We start from the raw sequence: 23,148 nt of genomic DNA, 5'->3' as shown, positions 1-23,148 counted from the left end.
AATATCAACGTCAAACATCAAAGTATAGAACAAATAGAAAGTAGTTCGAGCACGTACGCATGCCTTAACTAAGAACTAACAAGAGAGTGCATAAACGCCACTGAATTCTTAGGTTTAGTTCTTAGTTCATAGTTCTTATGGTGGATTTATGCACCGTACCTAAGAACTAAGGACTAAGAACTATGAACTAAGAACTAAACCTAATGGTGGATTTATGCACCGTACCTAAGAACTAAGGACTAAGAACTATGAACTGAGAACTAAACCTAAGAATTCAGTGGCATTTATGCACTTCTATATTTTACCTGAGCCCTTAGTTCTTAGTTAACAGTTGGCCTGCTAGTGTTAGTTCTTAGTTCTTAGGAAACGTGCATAAACGCCCTTATTGATTTGTTAGCGTTCAATTCTTAGGTCTTAGTTCTTAGGTTTAGTCTTAGTTCTTAGGACTGGTGCATAAATCCACCATTAGTCCTTAGTTCTCAGGTACGGTGCATAAATCCACTATTATAATGGTAACACTATTGATTATTCATGAGGTGCTGATGCCAGCACTTTTCGTACGGCAGCTTTGGCCTTCTTGGTTATTTCTGCTACTGAATACTGTTGTTCTGTTTGGTTCAATAGTGCTCATGTTCATAAAATTGTATAGCTTAACGTTTCTATGAGAATTATCAGTGAAACTATTAGATATATACCTCTACATTAGTTACCATTGCTATCACATATACCTCCGCCTCATATTCGTAGACAGGTCTCCTTCAAGAAATTTCGGAAAAAAATTTATTTCTGCCCGAACTAATTTCCAATTGTATCTTACCTCCCAGATATTAGAACTGCCAGATTCAAGTCACGCAAAGCTTTATAGATTAATACCTTCCTTCAATCTAATGAAAGGGGCAAGGGAATTTGGTGTTCGGAATGGAGTTCATGTCTTCAACGAAAGTCTAATCGTTGATCCTTCAGAGAAAGATCTAGGTTCCAATCTTCCTAGGAAAATTTGGTTTATTTTATATCGACTTAGGACTGGTCATGGTCGTTCAAATAGTATGCTCTTCGAATGACGTTCTATTGATAGACCACTATGTGAGTGTGGTGTAGAAAAAACCATTGACCACTTGGTGAATACTTTATTTATGATTTCATGGTGGTTTCCAAGCTATCTATTCAGTTTCAGATTCTTTTTTAGAATGGGTCGCAAACTTCAAATCAATATAATGGAAACTAACATATTCGTAACGATAAAACTATTTTGAAATGAGCAATAGAGCAAATATAACTTACTTGATGGTAGATGATTGTAGCTTTAAAGGGGTTTTAGTCTATAGCTCGCCCTCCTGCTGCAGAGTTCTAAGGAATATCAGTATCTGGGATGGCTCAAGGGGATTGCTTCCTCACTTCTACAAGTCTCTTGTCCAAAGCTAGCCATGGCAAGTCACCAGCTGATCTGGAATTTCCAGGCAATTTTTAGATCTCATAGTATTAAAGTTTTGAAGAAACTTTTTGGAATGATCTAACCCAGGAAGATTCTACCAGAGTATTTCTCTTTCAGTTTTTTCCTTCTCCTAAAAGTCATTCTTGTAGTTACATTTATCAATACCACAGAAAGGTTCTAGGGTAATGAAAGGAGTTTGTGCTTATTATCTAGCAAGCCTGTTAGCCTCATCATTTCCCTAAATTCCTAAGTAACTGAGAACCTAGGCTGAACATATCTTGTTATGTTTACCTCTTTCTTTAAGTTTTATTCGGCAATCCAATACTTTCTTAGAGTGTAGTAGGCGATGATGATATAAGATTCCAAAATCAGTAAAAATAGATTTTTCTCGAGTAATAAATAGAAGCAACGAATTAATAAAACGTTATCTATTTTGTAGAATGTTCATTGAGAAGTGCAACCGGCTTCAAGTTGAACAAAGGCATCGTGAAAAAGTTCTATGCTGTACCAAACATTTATGAGTGTGAACTTCTATGTTTCAAGGAACGGGAATTCTCTTGTGCCTCATACGCTTTCAGGTGAGATGATCCGGATAAAAGGTTCCAAAAAAAACTACCTATGTTATTTTTTTTAGATACACCATTAGTCTTTCTGCCCCAGCTGATAACTGTTACCTCAGTAACCGAAACTACAGAGACTTGGACTACTACACTGACCTCCAACCTGATAGAGATTTCGATATATACACAATGAACAATCTGAACAAATGCGTCACTTCTGCGCCAAGTTCCAGAGATGATAGTGGTAAGTGTTTAGGGAACAAAATTCTAATCCTCCTTGAAATTCATATTTCAAAAAAAAAATACGAAAAAAAATTCAAGACTTTTTAAATTAAGAACTATCGATAGCAAATCAGGCTTTCATGATGGTCATCACAAATACAACCTTCAATACATTTCTGTTAGCGGTAAAAACAAAGGAACAATATTATATTCATGTGATGTTGTTTTGATTTCAGATTGTTTTTGGAGAGTTCGCAGTGGTCAAAGATTGGATCATAGGGTACTAAAGGACACCCTCACTGTGAAAACAATAGTAGATTGTCAGATCGAATGTCTGAAGTCCAGGAGGTTCACATGTCGAGCATTCAGTTTCAGGTAATTTTAAATAATTTTTCACCTGTCTGCAGAATTATCAAGATTAAATCTATTCATTTTGGATATACTAATACATGATAAGCACAAACTAAGGGTTTTTTTTATGAAATATTGTCTAATGATGGTCCTTGGCTTTGCTTTTTAGAACTGTAGCTTGTGAACTTCAGTGAAATTTGAAGAAAAGTAATTTGTAAAAACTCACCTGAAAGCGTATTCGATCTGTGAATTCCTTGCACTTTTTCTTCGATAATAGCTTGCAAGTGAACTTTAGATGCAATATTTCATTTCACTTTCTTACGTAAATTTTTTGAGATCACCAAAACCAACCACCATTTTCAACAAGTCATTTTGTGCACAGATCTTAAATTAAATCAGAATATCATGTCTGGCTATCCATATGCTTTCTCCATAGAATTCTTTGAACAGTTTCTAGTGGCATCACAAAATAAAAATACCTTTCATAATGACATAGAAATTTGATTATTTTGTCAATTTCGGATTTTTAATGAATATTTTCAAACGAGAATTAGGAATGAATTTCTATAAACATCTCAATTGTTAAAAGAATGAATTAATTGGGGAACAGCTATGTTGATGGTGATATCTCTATATTTTTGTCTTTAACTGGAAACATCAATGTGATGAGGTATTGTCAATGCTCATATTAATTATTCTATGGAGGTTTGGAGCTTTATTTTTATGTTATGTATGATGTTACTAATTGAAGATGAGTTTTCAAAACTTTCCAGTGCTGTCTGTAACATGGTTGTTTTGTTCCTGAGCATCCTTGAACTTCCCTCATTTGCCTAAATTCTTCCTAATTATATTCCATCGCCTCAAACTCTTTGAGTAATCTCATCATTTCGTAATAATGTTCGTTATTTTTCGTATTTCCAAAAAATGAGGTTCGATTCACTGATAACGAATCAGTCCTCAAATTCGATTCTGTCCGTCCGGCCTTAAACATGATAACTTACGAATGGAAGAAAACTTGAAAATTTCTAGGTAAGTTCGATCTCGAATTTTGTTGTTAAATTCGCTAATGGCCATAATCCGACTAAGATTTCCGTAATAATAGCCGTACGATTTTTTTCTTCCTGTTAGTTTCAAAACTTTAGATTTTATAGAGGTGAAAATTTGCATTCGGTTGAACAATGATAATTTCAAACCTCGTTCAAAACTTTCAACTGATCATGTTATCAGAACAAATGGACCCACTCGCATACTCTGGCTACAAGTCAGGTTGGCCGAGCGGTCTAAGGCGCCAGATTTAAGCTCTGGTTCCCGATTGGGAGCGTGGGTTCGAACCCCACACCTGACACAAATTTTTATGTTTGCTCCAGTGGGTAGGACCACCGAAGGTCAGGGGTTCTAGCCTCCCTTATCCAACATGAAGTGAAGAAGCTTCAGTTTAGAGCGCTCAAAAGCTTCTGACATCACATTATTGCATTTCTCGTTTTTTTATACATTCTCTTTACACGCTACATTTTCTATCAAAGATTTGGGGTTTATTGGGACAACAGTCAATAAAACAGGTGTAAGTATAATTGAACAGTCGATTACACAATTATCTATATTTTCTATCTTAATCTCTTCTTCCTTTCCTATTTTTTCCTCATTTCGGGTGAAGTTAAATATTTGACTTTAATGGAATGGATCGATTAACGCTTGAAAAAATTTGAGAATATCAAAAACTCCATTTCCGTAGTGGTAAATCTTCTCCTCAAGTTTTCAGGAATTTACAAGGAAAATTCAATATAAATTAAATGCCTGCACTAATCTGAGATTATTAAAAATTGCTTCATTTCATTTTTGATTTCAGATTTGGGCCACCATCTCCTGGAGGAGCTGCAGATAACTGCCAACTAACAGACTGGCCCTTCTTTGAGCTGGACCCTAGGGTAGATTTCTTCCCAGAACGTGGTTTCGAGGTTTACGAAAGAGGAAGCTACGGTTATGGTTGCGAACCTTACCACTTTGGTGTCAGAGGCAAACCTCCAGTTGCAGCAGCAATAGAAGTTGACCAATGTGAGATAATTCTTCATCAGTTGTGATTCACTTGGGAGCTAAAGTAACCACATAAAAAACTTCGGTTATTTGTAATTTCTAATGGTGACATCTTTGTTGTCGAAACTTGCAGCAAACAGAAAATCTAATGGACAACAATGTAGTTATATTAGCTTCCAAGTACAATAGCGAATCATCAGATTACTTGAATTATTTCAGTTTTGATAAACTTACGTTTTTTTTCTTTCAGTGTGCTACATTGGATTTGGATCTCCTGCAAGACTCTTGCCGCAAGCTACCAAGAAGGCTTTGAAGGTGCGAACTGAACTGGATTGCAAAACAGAATGTTCGAAATTGAGGGAAGGAACCTTATTCCAATGCATGTCGTTCAGTTATAGGTGAGTGAAGTCAGAATTAGAGATGTACCTAACGATAAGAGTACAAGATTCAAAGGTTCCATGAGATATACAGAATATTACCAAATAAGTGCGAGATTTTAGGTCTTTCCTTGAAAAGGTACACTCTTCCAAAATGGGAAAAAAGAAAATAAATAAATCTGTCATAACAGCTAAAAAGACGCGCACTTCAAATCTTCAATGATACACCTTTAGCATACCATCTATCAAACTACCTGTTTACTACCATTCTTTCCACAATTTTAGGGCCAGTCCACACGGAAGCAGCAATTGTTTCTTGTCTGACATATACCAACGAGATCTCTTACCACACATTGATTACGTTCCCGATCCTGATTCTTGGTTATTTGCTTGGGACAACTTCAACCCTAGGTGTATAGAATTAGCCAATAAGCCCGTACACGATTTCAATTTCAACGATGTAGGTCGAGAAGATTATGGAAGACCTCCTTACTCAGGTAGGTAGATCTCCTCAAATTCCTTCACTGAAATTAGTCAACCTTTTACCTTTTTCAAAAACTTGTTTCAGGAATACACACAGCCCTAGACACTTGGAGGGCATACAGCGTCAGCGGATGGCCATGTAAGAGAGGTCATTTGTGTCAAGAAAACAGAGAGGCTGGTTTCTGGTTCTGCAAATTAGAAGGTGGAGACACCAACTCATGGGACTACTGTTGTAGACCAGACCACCAATGTGGTTATTCTTCTGGCTTCCCTTACCCATGGTAAGAAAGTTTTCTGTGGATATTTCTCCTAATTAGAACTTCCTAGCACAAACATTACGAGACAGCTCTGTGTAAAATTGTGATAGAATCTTAATTTTTCTTTATACCAATGCTGCCAATCTCTGTATTCTCTGAAAAAAAGCCCACAAATCATTGATCAGCGATTTGATGCGTAGTAACAAAAATGTCTTGTAGAGCTAGTAATAGGCGAACCTGAGGCATTTGGTATGTTCAACACTCGTAAATAGAGGCACAATATCTGAAAATTAATGTACTACTACTACTGACCTACTAGTCAGCTTTCAAAAACCTGTTTGTTTTCGCAAAAACTTTTCAAAAATAAATCATTGAAATTAGTACTGTATTATACTCCTACTGTATTATACTCCAAATATGGTCATCAGATCGAAGTATTACACTTTTAATCTACGAGTTCAAATATTCACAAAGCTTCTATCAAGATCAAATATTCATTCTTAATAATCTTTGTTCCACAGGTGTTATGTAGGTCCTGATAAGACTCAATGGCGCAAGTGCAGTGATCGCTACTACCCTTACATCCACAACCTGATAGACAGGTTGGACAACGTTCACCATGCAAAACCATCTTACTTACCAGAACAATCACCCATCAGTTCTTGGGCACCAAGTGGTATTCCTCCTGGTACGCATTACTTACCAGAATACGAAGATAGACCACCACCAATACGACCTCCTCTAGCAAGACCAGGATTTAGACCAGACAGACCACCAGCACCACCAAATGAGAGACCTCCTGGGCCAAGTTTGGATGAGTATGAGATGCAGTTTGACCAAGTGAGTACAATTAGCGTCATCTTGTCTAATAGAACGAATCTGAGTTGTAACCGTAAAAGAAGAAAATCTCAGAATCTACTGAAATCGGAGTTCCACAAGGAAGCATTTTGGGGCCACTACTTTATATAGTCTATACAGAATAATCAAGTAGCTGAAAAATCACGCACTGTAATTTTAAAGAATGCTATTATCATTTATGCTGAAGTGCATTCAGAATTATAAGAAGTAACTAAGTGTTTCGTTAAGAGTTTATCCTTATTATTAATTGTTATACATCTTAAAAGACTCCTTTCCTTTTTTCAGCAATTTTTGGCTCCACCAAAACCAGGAGGATTCGGACAACCCAGACATTGGCCAGTTTCCTACCTACACAAACAGATGCCGCCAAACATAACAGACTCTGAACCAAGACTGATGAAACCTAAGGGAGAAAACTCCAAGTTGACCGCGATCCAAAGTTTGATAGACATAATAAACTCTAACGAGCTGAAGAACGTTCAATATCAGATCACCAACGAATCGAACAGTAAAGACGATATTTTGTTCGTCAAAATACCACTGCCAACCAATTTCACCACCGGACAAGATACAGAAGATAGTTTTGGTAAATTCGAGAAGGCGGATTTAAAATTGGAACCAGTAGATTTGAGTGAAGAGGTTAAGAATAACACGAAGAGATTCGGTAAGGAGTTGGACACCAGTATTTCAGCTTCCAGTGAGAGACGCAGCTTTAATAATTTAGTACCAACATACAGAAAAAGTTATATTACTCGCACCAACGTGACAACACATGGACGTTCTCGTTTTGCGAGAAGTGTTTAGTTTTAATGAAATAAAATTATTCAATAAACTATTGAGTGTTTTTTATTCCAGTTAATCCAAAGCAGAAAGTTGAGCTTGATTCAACACTTCACCAGTAAAAACATATTTTAACTCTCCTCTAACTTTTCGATATCTTTTGTGTAGAAATATTCTTCTTTGTCTTCAACCTATGCAATCACTTCTTCAGTAGACCCAAATTTCTTTCCAAGAAATACCTTTTCACCATTGTTGATGGAACAAATGAATCCTTTCCCTATATTTTGCATTTCTTTGAGGATCAACATTCTAATTGGAAAATTAAAATTATTTCTGAAACATCAAAGAGCCTCCACAAAACTGAATAAGAGTAGGCAAAGTTCATCAAAGGGAACGCCGACAAGCCTGATGAATGTATGAGTTTTAGCGACAATAACCCATAAAGAACTACATTGAGTGGGATTACGCGTCATCTGAGGTAAATACCTCAGATGACGCGTGATTTTACGCATAAATATGCGTAAAATGCATAATGCGGCACCTTTGATGGTTTTTTAAGTTAAATTTGCCTGCATTTGAAACATCAAAGAGTCGGCACAAAAACTGAATGAAAGTCGGCAAAGTTCATCAAGAAGAACGCCAACAAGCCTCAAAGCCTGATGAGTTTTGGCGTCAATAACCCATAAAAAACTACTATGAGTGGAATTACGCGTCATATTTATGAGTAAAATGTGTTATGCGGCACCTTTGATGATTTTTTATGTTAAATTTGTCTGAATTTCTTCCTGTTCTTTCTGACTGAATTACATTCTCATTCGGTACTTCGAATTTCTACACATGGGGATTTTTGTTGATCAAGCATGAAGTGCCGCCCCTGAATTTAGACGCCCTAGGCAAACACCTAACCCCTATAACGACGGCCCTGCAATAAATTCCATCATAAAAAACTGTTTTTTTTATCTAAAACAAATCAACAAACATCTGGAAAGACTGGACTGTCGATAAGACCTATCTTATCGATCTTCCTCCAATCACGTGTGTTTAGCAAACTGTAGATCTTGATCTGCAAAACGACTCTTTTGATCGACAGGTGTTCAGCATATGAGTAGGCGCTTACATTTTTCTTCATACCATTTGACACTTATTTGCGAAGAGATTTCGTAGAGCTAGTTGTCTAAAATACATTCTTGACACTGATTGTGCAGTTGACTTTTCTCAGATTTGAAGACAATTATTCTACAATGGAATAAAAGAAACAAATTGTTCGGAAGCCTATTTATTTTATTCATGATAATGGCACAGAATATTTATCAAGGTCCTTATACATCTCCACATCAAGGCACTTATTCACTCTCGTAAATCAATATAAGTTCTTAGATATATTTTGGTACATTAAAATAATCTAATCAATTCTAAACCAATGAACCCTTCAAATGATATGCTATAAAATCCTGGTGAGGTTAGTGAAATGAACCTAAGAAAATCAAATTAAAAACAAAGCTTCAAATTCACTAACTAAATATACAAATACAAGTGTCTCGACTAAAGCTACGTCATAGCATAAGACATGCAATTACAATACAATTAATTAATCGATAAAATCATAGCTACCAATTATATATCTTCCTATATAATCATATTGATATATTTTTATATTAATCGTAAATCTGTTTTCATTTTGAGGTAATAAAATACATTTCTCTTGTGTAACTTGACTATTTAGGCACTTAAATTCAATAAAACGTTTCTTCGAATAAAATTTGTGTTTAAAATTTTCTATAGAATTAATGATATATATTTTTCAAAAGTTAAAACATAAACGTATAATAAAATATTCTCCTGAAAATTTCAATGAATGAGATTATCTTTAGATTGAAGTTAGCATTGCAAATATTGAAGATCCAATTCTTTTGTGGTAGAATCAACATAATTAAAAAAAAAACTTCAACTTTAAACAAAGCTTACTAACTAGTTTACTTAATATAGTATATTGAATCTGCGAGATATAACTCCAAAAAATAAGACAATTTCAATTGATTCTTTCAAGAATATAAACAACTTCAAACAAAATGAGCAAATAATAATATTTGTATATTAATCAACAAAATATATTCAGCCAATATAATTGATCACAAAGGCACATTGCGAAGCATCTCAATATTACATCTATAGCATAAATGCACATATTTAAATAATTACAATCTACTCTACAATCAGATCCTTAATTCTTCAACTTGAACAAAGAGTGAGGAAATAATGTCAAGGAACTGAATGGTCTATGAGTTTCCGCCCCTTTACTTATGTTAGAATATTCTTATTTGGCCTATTTAAAACTGCACAACCGTTTCATAGATACGAAATATCGATTGAAACAAGTTGGCAATAAATATAAAATATGAACAAAATATTTCAATAGTGAATATTTCTGTTCGAAAAATTCAAATAGGGAACTTGATATTTATTCTCCTCAAAACCAAAAAGCAAACCGAGAAATATCCACAATTAAAAATTTACCCTCTGTTTTCAGAATAATATACATCACAATAAAATCCTTAAATTATAATATACATAGATGATAAGCATAAAGGTTAAATATTAATCCATCAATTCTTCCTCTTCTTTTCATTGAAGGTCGAAGATTAATCACAAGGAATGCATTATCGAAAACTCGTCGAAATCAAAGAACAAAAAAATAAAAATACACTAAACACATAAAGATCTAAAAACTAATTGATGTGCAGAGTATCCTGTTCATCAGCAAAGCTTTCGAAATGGTTTCACTTTATCAGTTTCAAAAGTAGCACACACTGATCTTTATCCTTTATCGTGGTGATGGTAAAGGCACTTTCATCTTTTATGTGATATACAACAGAGTCGGAAACTATAATGTGGATATTATTGGGTCCCTCCATGAACAATTCTTGCACTTGGTTAGGGCTCACACCCACTACGTTGCAGAGCTCGTTCTTGAGGTCTTCCTTGGTGGAAGAAGCGAGGAAGACTGCATGGAAAACTTTGGCGTTGGGTTTACAAACGTAAATCCTTGAGAAGGGCGACACAATTCTACAAAAAGAAGAGAATCATTACTCTGGAGGGCTTTGAAATGATGGTTTGTCTTTTATATTTTGTCAAATGCCAACTTCTTGGAGTATACATTCATAGCAGTGAAAAAAAAAGAATTTTTGATCGCTCGTCAATACTTTGAGACCACATACGACTATATATAATTCTGTGGCCTTCAAGGGTTCAATACGCTCTATTAGTGTGACGTCACACACCGCCATATTTGGTTCTCCTGTCAGTATTCGGAATCCAAACAAATAAATTGTCATTCAAATTAGCACAGTGTCGTTGAAGGAATTGGCTTATTTTCATAAATAAGAGTATTTGAGGAACGATTTCGGTATTAATTGATAGGAAGAAGGAACGAGGTTAATACCAGTAAGATTGAATCCTGTATCATTCCCCAGATTTTGTAAAAAGCCGTGTTTGTTAGTTGTACTTCAAGTTCGAACTTACTGGCATTAATCTCGTGCCTGCTGTCTATCAATTAATAGTAAAATCGTTCCTTAAATATTCTTATTTACAAAAATAAGCCAATTTCTTCAACGACCACGTACTAATTTGAATGACAATTTATTTGTTTGGATTCCGAAGACTGACAGAAGAACTAAAATGGCGGTGTTTGACGTCATCACTAAGAGCGTATCAGAGCATGAATGTACAAGGGCTCAGAAAGCTCCTGACTTCAAGTCAGTGGACAGTGCTTTCATCATTTTTTCACATCTACTCTTATTTTGTCTTATGAAGAAAATATCGAAAAAAAGGTATAGAAATTCTGACTGAATAATTAACTGTGAATTTTTTTGTTTTCAACAGAAAATATGATTAGCAACACGTTACTAAATAAGTCCCAGATCCGGCTCACATATGACACAGCCAGTGCCATACACATTTTTTCTCGTAACCGTACCAAGCTTCAAAATATGTGTATCAAAATTTCAGAACATCAAGTTCCAATTCAATTTACAGGGTTTCGACCATTTCAGTTTGTTTTTAAAGAATATGCAGACAACTAAGTGAAATCCCAAAATCTGAATAACAAGAAATATGAGGAAATTGTTAGCTGATATACGTCTACATATAAAAGAATTAAGAAAAAATAGACCTAACCCTGAAAATTGAACTGCAACATGTTTACTTGAGACTTGAGAAAACACTGAATCTATCGAGTCAAGTCTGGATCGAGAATGTTAAGTGACGCTACTTTTTTGTTATTCGAAAAATGGAGAAAAACGAGTTTCGTGTATCAATAAAAGACTGTTTTTAATGGGAACAAATACTGTGCAAGCAAAAAATTGGCTTGATTAGTGTTATTCAGACTGTGCTTCATTGACAACAACAGTAAAAAGTGGTATGCTGAAGGCTATTTCTAAATCAAAGACGAATCTTTCTACAAAAAGGTGTTGGCGAGATATAATGGCGTGGGAGTACATGTATCTTGAATTTTCAAGAAAAATTGTGTTTCTACTGACTGGGCCCGTAACTTATTGAGCGAAGTGTTATTAAGGATCAAGAATACATCGGTACTTACTTGGCGTGAAGGACGTTGTAGAACCTGACACCATCAGTTTCTCCGCACAGCTGCAAACAGTCGCTCTTCGACAAACGAAGCATATCCTGTCCGCTGTAGTTTTGGAACGTTTCCTCGAACTTTTCGAAATTGTTTCGTATCAACCAGGCCTTGACTTGCTCGGTCGTGTAGGTGACTTTGATGCGTTGGTCGTAGTTCATCTTCAAAAAGGAATGCAAACACAACAATTGAAATAATATGTTTACATAAATTTATACGCGAGCCGCTGATTTCTCAAGACAAAATCACAGGTGAGGTGAATCATCGTTGATAAAATATAGATTACATGTGTATCGGGCATTTGAGGAGACAAAAACGTTGAAAACGAATTTGGGAAATGCCCAACTGTTTAGGTATTATTTGACTAGTGAAATGGTTCATGCGATGCTAGTTTTTACGAAATTTATTTTTGAATATCATATACAGGTGTCAGAATAATACTGGGTGTTGAATTAGAGATTCCTCGTATAATTTTGAGAAAAAAAGTTCAATAAACATGGGCTCGTAAACGCTTCATTTTCGAGATGCAGGGTGTTGAAGTTTGTTTTCAGTTTCAAGTTTTTTTGACAAATTTTCAACTGAAATTTTTGAACATCTGGTGTATTTGTAATAATTTTTCATTTTAATTTCAAGGTGTTAAAATTCTTTTTCCTTCGAAAATTATTATTATTGTTATTGAAAATAATGAACCAAAAGGATCATTAAACAAACTGCCGCATATTTTCAGGGAATTCTAATAAAATGTAATAATCATTAAGCAAATGCTTTACCCAGATTTGTTTTTGAGTTAGATAGACGTCGACAATTATTCAAAAACATTGTGATTATGTTAGAAATATTGGTATCATTTCTGAAATTAATTAATTAATAAGACATTTTTTGAGAGATGAGAGCACTGAACTAGTGATTCGGAGGTTGCAGGTTCGTGTCCCGCTCGAGGATATACTTTTTCTAGAATTAAAAATTGTCAGTTAGCCATCGTATATTATGCTATTGCGATGATAATCGCAATTATTTAAAGATAGGTAGCACTACACTCGATATTAAGACAGCAGAGCCCTATACAAAACTATGATTTTTCTTTCTTTCACGACAAATTCTCGATAATTTTGGGATAGCTTCCATTAATTTTTCTGCTAATTTTTTAGAGGTAAGTTTCAGGCAAACCGCAGTAATTTAAGTAGAAAGTTATTATCAAATAATTTCCTCACCCGTTGTGTTCCATGTTTAGGTTGTTCTGGAACGTTGTGCACCTGCTGTAGAGGAGCAACAACTTGTATCATGGGCTGCTGAGGGTGCTGTTTCAAAGAGGAAACAACCGGAACTGATGATGGAGCAATCGCATGACTAGGAGGAGCTGGATTCGATTTGATCGAGGAACAGGAGTCACTGAAAAGAAACGTTAAAAATCAATGTTGAACGTTTTTAACATAAAATTTTATAAGAAACAGTAAAATAGAGTTACTTTGCTGTTCTTCGTTTTCGAGACCAGAAAAGGTTGTCATAATATAATTGGATTTCTTTTGTTGAATTAACTATCATTTTGAAATTGACAACTTCTAATTTCAATATTGACAGAATGACACTATCATATCTTTTCGAATCGGACCCATAGAATCCACTATAGTGGATAGAGAAGATCTACTTACATTAATTTTACTTGGAAATTATTGTAAAATGATATTTTATTTCAAAAGCGGTTACTATTCTACTATAGTTGTGGGAATAGTTATTTATGATAGAAGTGCAGAAGGCATTGATATTCTTCCACGAGTTCAAAATTCAAAAACGAGCCACGAAGTGGCGAGTTTTTTAATGAACCAGTGGTAGAATGAGCCTTCTCTACGAGTATTATACATTATTTTCTCTAATTCATTGCATTCTTATTGAAATTAATGGAATATTTCCATAAATATCATTTAGTGATTTTTGCAATGAAGAATGTTGGTTCGCAGAACTGATTTCTTTAAGGCAAATTGATGAATTGACAGATAAAGCCGTGGCGGAAAGTTCGGAGTACCAACATATAATAATAAAATATAACCACGAAAACTGTGCGTTTCTGATATATTCTCGCACGATTTTGTTCTACAAGATGTGGAAGAATGAACGGAATAACCACAGAATTAGAGAAAATATCGAACGAAATTTCATTGGAAGATTGCATATCAATTCATGACGTCCTGACTATGTGAAGCAATTTGTGAAGGCGTGTTAAACCTTGTTGAACGTTTCTTTTTAATAAGGTAATTTTCTGAAATAGGTTCGGCAAAATTGAGAAATGCATCATCGGATTCTTATTAGATAACAGTTTATTTACTGCATCAATGAGCTGGATCGATTTACTGCTAGTTACTCAATGGTTGAAATGGTATAAAATTTCTCATAACAATATCATAAAGCAGGTAATAACACAGAACTTGCAGAAACTATACTTCCTAATTTCAAATAATGAATAAGTAAGTATAATACTTACACAAAAACTTGATCTATTTCCATAAAGAAACCGGGGAAAAGAAAGGATATTAAAACGATAAAAAATTAAGATAAGATTACCATAATATTGTGACTGACTGCTATTGAAGAAAAATTCCAAACAAAAGTCCATGCTAAAAAAATCCTATAAAGGGTGATTCACCGCGATGGCATATTAGGAGTTTATGGAAAAATAATCATAATTTTGTGCTGAAAAATTGGGTGTTGGGGTTTGAGACAATGATCTTTCTCCCTAAAATATTTTTAGATCCCTACAACTTCCGGTTTTACCGGAAACGGACTCCTACTTCCTCATTTGAAATGACACAATCAGTATATTATTGCATCATCAGATAGCGTTTTTGATGACAATTTCAGCAATATGCCATACCTTGGATATAAACTGAACGGTTCATGAGTTAATGAGATTCTTTAAAAAAAAATGGTGGCTACTCACGAGGTCTCACATTTTTCTGAATATTGCTGGAAATATTAAGACTGTTTTCGGTTTGGTTCAAAAATGTACAGGGTGTTTATCAGAAGATCATGAATTTGGATAACTCAAATTCATCAAAACTCAAGATTTTTAAATTAGAACCTATATTTTTTATTACTTCAGTCAATTCTACTAAAAAAAGGGAGGGGATTACTTAAGCAAACACCTCATGTTTACGGCGGTCAGGCCGGATGTCATCTCAATTGAAATGTCATCTTTACGAAAGAATTCAACGCTCGGAGTAGTAGCGTACAAAAACATTGTTAGAATTCCGCACATTAGAAACGAATACTCACAAAATTTTAGAAGGAGTGAGAGAAATAGTTTAGTTCAACGATTCCAAAGGTTTATTACTGGAAATAACAAAACAAATCTCATGAAAATATTGTTCATTTTTATTGTAATGTGGTTTTTTGTATTGCAACAATTTCAAGTATCAATTAGTCGAAATGTGAGAGAATTCGAAGAAATGACGCTGTTGAATATTATTGTTTTGAAAAATTGAATTGGTATTTGGTAGAGTTTCTTTTTTACCAATGAACAACGTCTTCCATGCTGGAAAACACTAGGCTAAGATAGTTTGCTAGCAGCATGAGAAGCAAGGTGGTACAAACAAGAGAAGCAGAAGATTTTTATCTATCAACAGGTATTGATAGTTATCCCATAAAGAACACGATAAAATGTTGATACATATTTGAATAAAGTACAAAGTCTTTTATTCTTCATTACCGTTGCTTTAACGTTGGAATATGATCCTTAATTGAATAATATTTTAAGCTTTAACTATTGTATCGAGATGAAACATGCAGATTAAATAACATCAACATGATGAAATTTTATCTCATTGACAGCTGATTCATTCAATGAAATATACGACGAACTTCATATTCAAGGTCTTCATCGCTCAACAACATACATCAAATCAAGGTCAATATTGCTACAATAATAAAGCGGAATGACAGTTTGATTTACCGCTTTTTGTGAAAATTATGTTACCGACCTTAAATACGATCTAGCAACACCAAACACTAGATCTAACGCTATTTTCAATCCACCTCAATCTATTTCACAATTGTACCGGCCCACGAACCGCCCCCTGCGGCACCCCACCCCTTAAATACTCACACCTGCATCGTCCTCACGTGGTGCATCACGTTGTTGGCGTTCCTCTTCATCGCCATCCTAAGGCCCAGACTCCCCTTGCCGCGCGCGGCAGGGCGCACGCACATCCTCACCCTCCTCGCCAGCAGCCTCGTCTCGCCCAGCCGCCCGCCGCCCAAAACGGCGTGCACGAACTGGACGCGCACCTGATAGTCGACCTCGGTGACGGTCATCGTGTGCACCAGCAGCCACAACGTGCGTCGCAAGCCGCCCTCTTCTTCGTCCGCCATACCGGCGGCAGACGTCGTCGTCAGTCCCTACCTTTACGGATCGAGTCGGACCTGTCTCTTCTCTTTACCGCCTTCCTTTCGGAACGGTTTGAATTTTTGTCATCTGACGCGCCTCGTACGGTCCTGCTCTTCGTCCACGCGTGCGAAGGCGTCTGCCTCATGGAAACGCGGGCGTTGGGCCAAGCACTGCTGCTCCCGGCGAAGAAACATTGATGATGACGAACGTCTAGACTGGGCATAAGTTTACGGGCTGAATCCGATCGGATCCGGTAGCGGGTACTTCGTGTGTGCAACGCAGATGTGTCGTCAACGCAAAATCATAGTCTTAATACGCGACGATATAACGAGTAAAACACACTTAACAACTCAATCTGTAGTAGAAACGACGAAAACTTCAGTTTCTACTTCCCATCTTCCTCCTAGCTTTGATTATTTGGAACACTGCGAGAGCCCGATCGCGAGACTAGCGCTAGGCCGGCTGAAGCTTCGAACGTCGACTGACTGGCCCGCTCTGAGTCGGACGCAGAGCGGCAAGGTTACGAACCGCCTAGAACTGGTTAGGTCGGGAGAAATGCAAACGAAGGCGGCCGTGGAAGACGCGGGGCTTTCAATTGGAAACTGCTCTCTCGGTTTATTGAATTGGTGCAAATGCAATTCGTCTATTCCTGGCCACCGGGGGGTTTTTATTGGACGTTGTTGTCGCCTCAATTGCTTCAATTGAGGCGAGCGTTGTTGCACGATGACGACGACGATATTGTCTCTCATTGTGCGCTTCTGTTGTGTTATGTCACACTTTACGCGATTAGCCGGTGCACGTACTATGTGGTACTTCCTCGTTTCTTTGGTGTGCTGGACGTTGAACCTGCCTACTGTTGAGCTTAAGAAGTTGACGTACCTTCGTGTCCAATTGGTGTCAATTAGGACGCCTTATTCGAAAAACTTTGAATTTACCACTATTGTGGTTCATTGGGGGTCTTTGTGTGTTGGAAGGCTAGCCATAGCTCTGTCTTTTAGGTCAAAAATATACGACATAATGCGATAATCAAGAAATAGAAATAGCCTTTCATGCGTTGGGAGAGCTTAGATTAAAAGAAACCCGACCAAGCTAATAAGGCCTTGATATGGACATAAAAGATTACAGAAGATAGTTCCCTTATGTCGCACTGACAATTACCAATATTTAATAATATTTTTATATTTCCTTAAGAGATATCCAAGAGCTAAGGCCTTATGGTTATGTTTACAAGATCTAATATTGCATTACATTTTGGTCATCTCTACGTATTAAATTCTTTTCCATAATTTTGAAGGTGGCACAACTGACCCTTTGGGTACTCCCGGTCCCCGGATAAAGAGATAGGAGGGAGCGTTATAAAATGTCTAGCACTTGACATAAATGTTTCTCTTGAATCTTTTCAGCCATTGTAATATTCAGTTGTCCAATACCCCACCGCAATATGGTACTCAGTTTTCATTCCACAAGAAAATTTGAAGTCGTTCTGTTTTATCAGATACCAATGAAGATCTCAAACAAACATCTTGAAAGCGATATAACTGGCCCTTGAGGTACACCCGAATAAAGAGATATGGGAGGATAGTATTGCAATCTACTCTCCTAGCTCTCAACTTTCATTCGACAATAAAATTTGTCGTTGTAGTTTCATCAGATAGTCTCAAATTGAATCTTAATTAAAATTTTAACGAAATCAAAAAGATATCCCAGAACCTAGATAATCTAAATTGATCTCTTCCAAATCGAAAACAATCAATACCGGATTTATCCTATTTTCCATAAGAAACATCTAGAGAGCACTGACGTCATTCGTGCACCAATTGCTCCCTTGGAGACTGCAGAACTGTATATAGGAGTATTATCATTACGATTATTTTCTTTTTTCTTCTTTGTACGATAAGATACACATCTGTATGATATCTCATAAATCAAATATCAAATAAATTCTATCTATTTGGTCTCCGAAGATGCAATTTGGCTTTACTCGATATTCTGATAACGTAATCAACACGAAATTTTGAACTTGAAATGGTTTTTCAATAGAGGATATCCCAAGTTCAAGTGCATATTAGACATATGGAATTGATTTATGATTTTTCTGTCTGAATCAAGAAATTTTCAAATGACTCAAAAATTATTGCATTAAGAACTAAAATCATTTCAGAATACTATCATTTCTTTTCCTCGCAGAATCCATCTCAATCGGCCATCGAGATCTTGTGATTCAACACCTTTAGAATTTCTTCTTTGGGCCCCGTGAAAAATAAGGTATATGCAAATGCTCCAGAATCGTTTCAAGACCTTAGGATGGAAGATGAAAATGGTTAACAAGATGCTCAATAGTTTCAAATCCCTAGGGTGCAATATGAGTTTTAAAATACACTATTTACACAACCACTTAGACCGTTTTCCAGAAAATTTGGTAGGCATGTGTGAGGAACAAGCCGAAAGATTTCGCCAACATATTAAGGTTATGGAGAACCGCTACCAAGGAAGATGGAAAATGTACATTATAGCAGATTACTGCTGGAGTTTAAGAAGGGACTGTTTCAAAAAACATCCAAGAATGTCGCGGAAAAGACGCTTTCGAAGTGTTGAGTGACTATTTGATTTCTTCAATGTTTTTTTTTTTTTGATTTGTAAGTACGACATAATATTGTATTTCGTATAACTAAAATAGAAATTTCATATCTACTTTTGTTCACAACACTTACGGATTTGAGTTGAAATAATGTAACTTATATTTCTCTAAAATTCTATATTATAAAAATTTCAACTCCTAGTTGAAAATGAATACGTTATTTGAATTCAGGATTGATATACACTGTGTCCGTAAAGTATGGAACAAATTCATTTTTAGCTAAACAGACCATTTTAAGAAATAATCCTGAAACACGTCGATTTTTTATTTTAATTTACCTTATTTTAAAATAATACAGGGTGAATTACTTTCGAGTATTAACGTCACCGTCATTTTTTTTAAATGGAACACCCCCATTTTGTCTCAATTTTCCGATTACTCTAGCTGAGCTGGTTCCAAAAATGTAACACATGTTGATTCCAATTGGTACAGGGTGGACAAAAATACAATAGTTTTGTGTGTGCTCATAAAGTAACGCGTAACATTCTTTATTTGTTAAATTAACAATATTATCGAAAATACTTATTGTCTAGCGGCAATTGGTTTGAATGTAACACCCTGTAGTTTTGTGACATTTTTAGATCAATAAAAATGTATAAAAATAAGAAATAATTTCTTTCATATTCTATCTGCTAGACCACAAGCACCTAACCTGTTTGGAAACAGCTCATTTTTATTAATCTAAAAATGTAACAAACTACAGGGTGTTACATTCGAACAAATTGCCGCTAGACAATAAATATTTTTGATAATATTGTTGTTAATTTAACTAATGAAGAATGTTACGCGTTACTTTATGAGCACACACAAAACTATTGTATTTTTGTCCACCCTGTACCAATTGGAATAAACATGTGATACATTTTTGGAATCAGCTCAGCTAGAGTAATCGGAAAATGGAGACAAAAGGGGGTTTTCCATTTTTGACGGTGACGTCATTACTCAAAAGTTATTCACCCTGTATATTAGATGGTTATTTTAAAATACGGTAAATTAAAATAAAAAATCGACGTGTTTTAGGATTATTTCTTGAAATGGTCTGTTTAGCTAAAAATGAATTTGTTCCATACTTCACGGACACAGTGTAAAATCAGCTCAAAAAACCTCGACACCAAAACTACGTTATAGAAAACGTTGCACTGCCCTTTAGACTTCAGACCGAAGAAAAATCGTACATTTCCACCGTCCCATCCTCAAGGTCTCTAGGCTCTGTTTGTGGCAGATCGCCGAGACTCGCAATAATCGGACCGTTCGGACAGGTTATGCAAAATGATTATTTTGAAACGCGCAGTACGTTCTCTCCTCTTTTGTTTACCCCACGCTGATCGCAGACTTTATCGAATTAACTGGTTCTGACTGCTTCCGTTCCTGATTGGTTCTGGTTACGACATTCGCGTCGGATTTTATATTATCGGGAACGATATACGTACGTCTGTATGACGTCCCGAGTGCTAACGTACCGAACGCCCGTTCGGGTTCCTTTACCGAAAATTGGATAAATCCGGTATGCGTCCGGTATATCGATTGTTTTCGATTTGGAGTAGATCCAAGTCGTGCGCTACGATTCAGATCGCCTGGATATCTGGGATATCTTTGCGGTTTCGTGTATGAATTGCGACCGAGATAAATTCAATCTGAGAAGTTAATCGATAAAATTGGACAAAGAAAAATTTAGTTTTCGTTTTTTTTATAATATCGAAATGAAGCCTCTCATTGAAAAAACCTCTACATACATGTGAAGTTCAACCGCATCAAATCTGTAACACGAAAATGGGAATCTTCAAATATTCTAGTCCTGTTCACACGGTCAACATGAAATTTCGCAGGAGACTATAAATTTACATTCTAAATGTGTAGCTGATTGAATATTATAATGGCTGAAAAATGTGTAAAGCATTCACGTGAAAGCAGAAGCAAACTCAGAGTAATAAACATAGATAGAGGGACCATATGTCATTTTCAGTAAGCAAATTTTGTCCCCCAACATGAACTATCAAATTTGGCATGAAGCGCGCGGAAATGAAAACATACCATTGATACGATATTTCACTCAATTCGTGAGTTTCTCCTCAAAGAATGCACTTCTTAGATCCCATAATGAATCAACGTTTCGTATTAACTCAAAATATATTGAAATAAATACCTAAATATATCAGAAATTCAGAAAACAAACTTCAAGCGCGCCAAACAATGTGAAACAACCGATGACACTCGGAGAGCAAAAGTTGTGTCAAACCTTGGATTTCAGCAGGTAGAAACAGAAAATAATAAATATTCTGCTTATTATGAATTCGACGATTAGGAAAAGTTTTGGATTCCAAATATACAAATTTGCATATTTATTCGGGAATCACACAAATAAATATATTTTTTCTGTGACGGGAAAAAAATTTGACATTTTATCTCTGTTGACAGGTAACAAAATATGACTTTTCACGAAATTACTTTTTTCCCCGGGAAAAAAGTGAGTACTTTTTTCCCGGATATATATTTATCTACATATAGATGAAGAAATAATAATAATTCGACCACACTGTTGATGGCTTTTATTGTTGTGCCAGTTCCGAAAAATAAGCCAATAACATTGTCTCCGAGAAAGAACTGCATGTTTTTTTCATTTTCCATTCCATAAATCTTGAATACGCGGTTTCGTAAATTTTCCGTGATTTAGCTGGCAATAATTTTCGTGACGCTACTTGCGCTGCTTCTATCAACTCCTGTGGAGTCAGAGAAAACTCGGAATCAGATATTTTTTAACTTTATATTATTCAGCAAAATAACTACTAAACAATTTCTACTGAGTTCGCAATTTTTGAAACAAATCACAAAATTAAACTGACAGATATTTGATTACTTTGAAGTTTCCCTTAGCAACGCAGGTCTAATTGCAGCTTACTAGTTCAAAAATTCAAATTTCATATCGATAACATTCTGAATTTTATATATTGTAATAATATGTTCTTTCACTATTAAATTGTCGTTTTTCCTGTCACAGAAAAAAATAGTGTATTATACACGGGAAAAATATTAGATTTTAGCTCTCGGTTTTTTGTCTCCCTCCGCTTCGCGTCGGGAGACAACATAACCTCGAGCTAAAATCTAATACTTTTTTCCCTTGTATAATAAATAACTATTAATTCAATATAATATACATTCATAACGATATAGTAAAATTGTGGATTTGAAAATATTAATATCACAATCCGACAACGTAATCTAACCATGTTGTGGACATGTATTTTCTCGTCAAAGCTTTACACATTTTTCTGCCATTATAATATCTACTTATCCCGGTTATCCGACACCAAAGTTATTGAATCAAAATCTGGATCACCCTGTATATAGGTTATGTTAATCAAATGAAAGGCCATTCGATTGCCCATTCAGCGGTGTGACTAAAATGGAAATGGTTATTCTGTTTCTTTATTAAAACATTAGAAAGAAATTACACCCTGTACTCGTACAGGGTGTCCAAAATTCGATGTTTGCTGAGAGCATCTCAAGAACTATAAGACTTAGAGAAAAAAATCTTCAAGGACCCCGATCTCTTTTTTCGAAATAATAAGATATCAGAAAGCAGATCATATAGATATCACGATTCGTTCTCGAGTTACAGAGCGTTTCTGAGAAATGTCTGTTTCAAATATTTCACTATTCTTGGTTTCTGTTTGAGATATTCGAAAAATTCTTCGTTTTTTTTCAGTAATTTAACATATAACAGATCATAGAAATTAATTATCGTTTTAATGGTTCAGAGGAGAGTTTTAAAAACGCCAACTCTCATATCCCTAAACGGTTATTAATTTCTATGATGTGTTAATCATATCATATAATCATTAAACCGTGAAAATTACTGAAAAAAACGTTTTACAATTTCCACCAATATCTTAAACAGAAACTAAATCAAGCGAAATAATATTTGAAACAGACATTTTTCAGAAACGCCCTGTAACTCGAGAACAAATCATAAAATCTATGATCTGCTTTCTGATTTCTTATTATTTCAAAAAAGATGTCAGATGTCCTCGGAAAGAAATTTTTTCTCTATCTTATAGTTCTCGAGATGATTTCAGTGATCATCAAATTTGGGACACCCTGTATAATTTTTTTTTTTCGATTTACCGTACGAATTTTATATGCTTCTTCAG

At 35.4% G+C, this 23,148-nt stretch overlaps 2 protein-coding genes and 1 non-coding gene across 4 annotated transcripts in view; 2 read left to right on the top strand and 1 right to left on the bottom strand.

The window, feature by feature from the left end:
• LOC123671006 overlaps positions 1-7,403 on the top strand; it is a 43,347-nt gene extending 35,944 nt beyond the window's left edge. Inside the window, exons 7-15 of the mRNA XM_045604634.1 lie at positions 1,872-2,010; positions 2,067-2,236; positions 2,451-2,589; positions 4,412-4,617; positions 4,847-4,994; positions 5,259-5,470; positions 5,542-5,737; positions 6,235-6,553; positions 6,857-7,403. Coding sequence (XP_045460590.1) covers positions 1,872-2,010; positions 2,067-2,236; positions 2,451-2,589; positions 4,412-4,617; positions 4,847-4,994; positions 5,259-5,470; positions 5,542-5,737; positions 6,235-6,553; positions 6,857-7,375 — 2,048 coding nt within the window. The 3' untranslated portion in view covers positions 7,376-7,403. The remainder of the gene's footprint in view (positions 1-1,871; positions 2,011-2,066; positions 2,237-2,450; positions 2,590-4,411; positions 4,618-4,846; positions 4,995-5,258; positions 5,471-5,541; positions 5,738-6,234; positions 6,554-6,856) is intronic.
• On the top strand, positions 3,827-3,910 carry Trnal-uaa. The gene has a single exon. It is a non-coding gene; the product is annotated as a tRNA-Leu (tRNA).
• Positions 7,404-8,614: 1,211 nt separating the features above from the next.
• The window catches only part of LOC123671007 (transcription factor CP2-like protein 1), a 31,220-nt gene continuing 16,686 nt past the window's right edge, over positions 8,615-23,148 (bottom strand). For both annotated transcript variants that reach the window (XM_045604635.1, XM_045604636.1), the window contains exons 8-10: positions 13,196-13,373; positions 11,946-12,145; positions 8,615-10,414 (exon numbers count right to left, since the gene is read on the bottom strand). In XM_045604635.1, the coding sequence (XP_045460591.1) occupies positions 10,129-10,414; positions 11,946-12,145; positions 13,196-13,373 (664 nt within the window). In that variant the 3' untranslated portion in view covers positions 8,615-10,128. The remainder of the gene's footprint in view (positions 10,415-11,945; positions 12,146-13,195; positions 13,374-23,148) is intronic.

Source organism: Harmonia axyridis, chromosome 1 (genome assembly GCF_914767665.1).
Source record: "Harmonia axyridis chromosome 1, icHarAxyr1.1, whole genome shotgun sequence".
Classification (NCBI taxonomy): Eukaryota; Metazoa; Arthropoda; class Insecta; order Coleoptera; family Coccinellidae; genus Harmonia; species Harmonia axyridis.
Note: the sequence above shows the minus strand (reverse complement) of the source record. Positions and strands in the feature narration are given on the sequence as shown.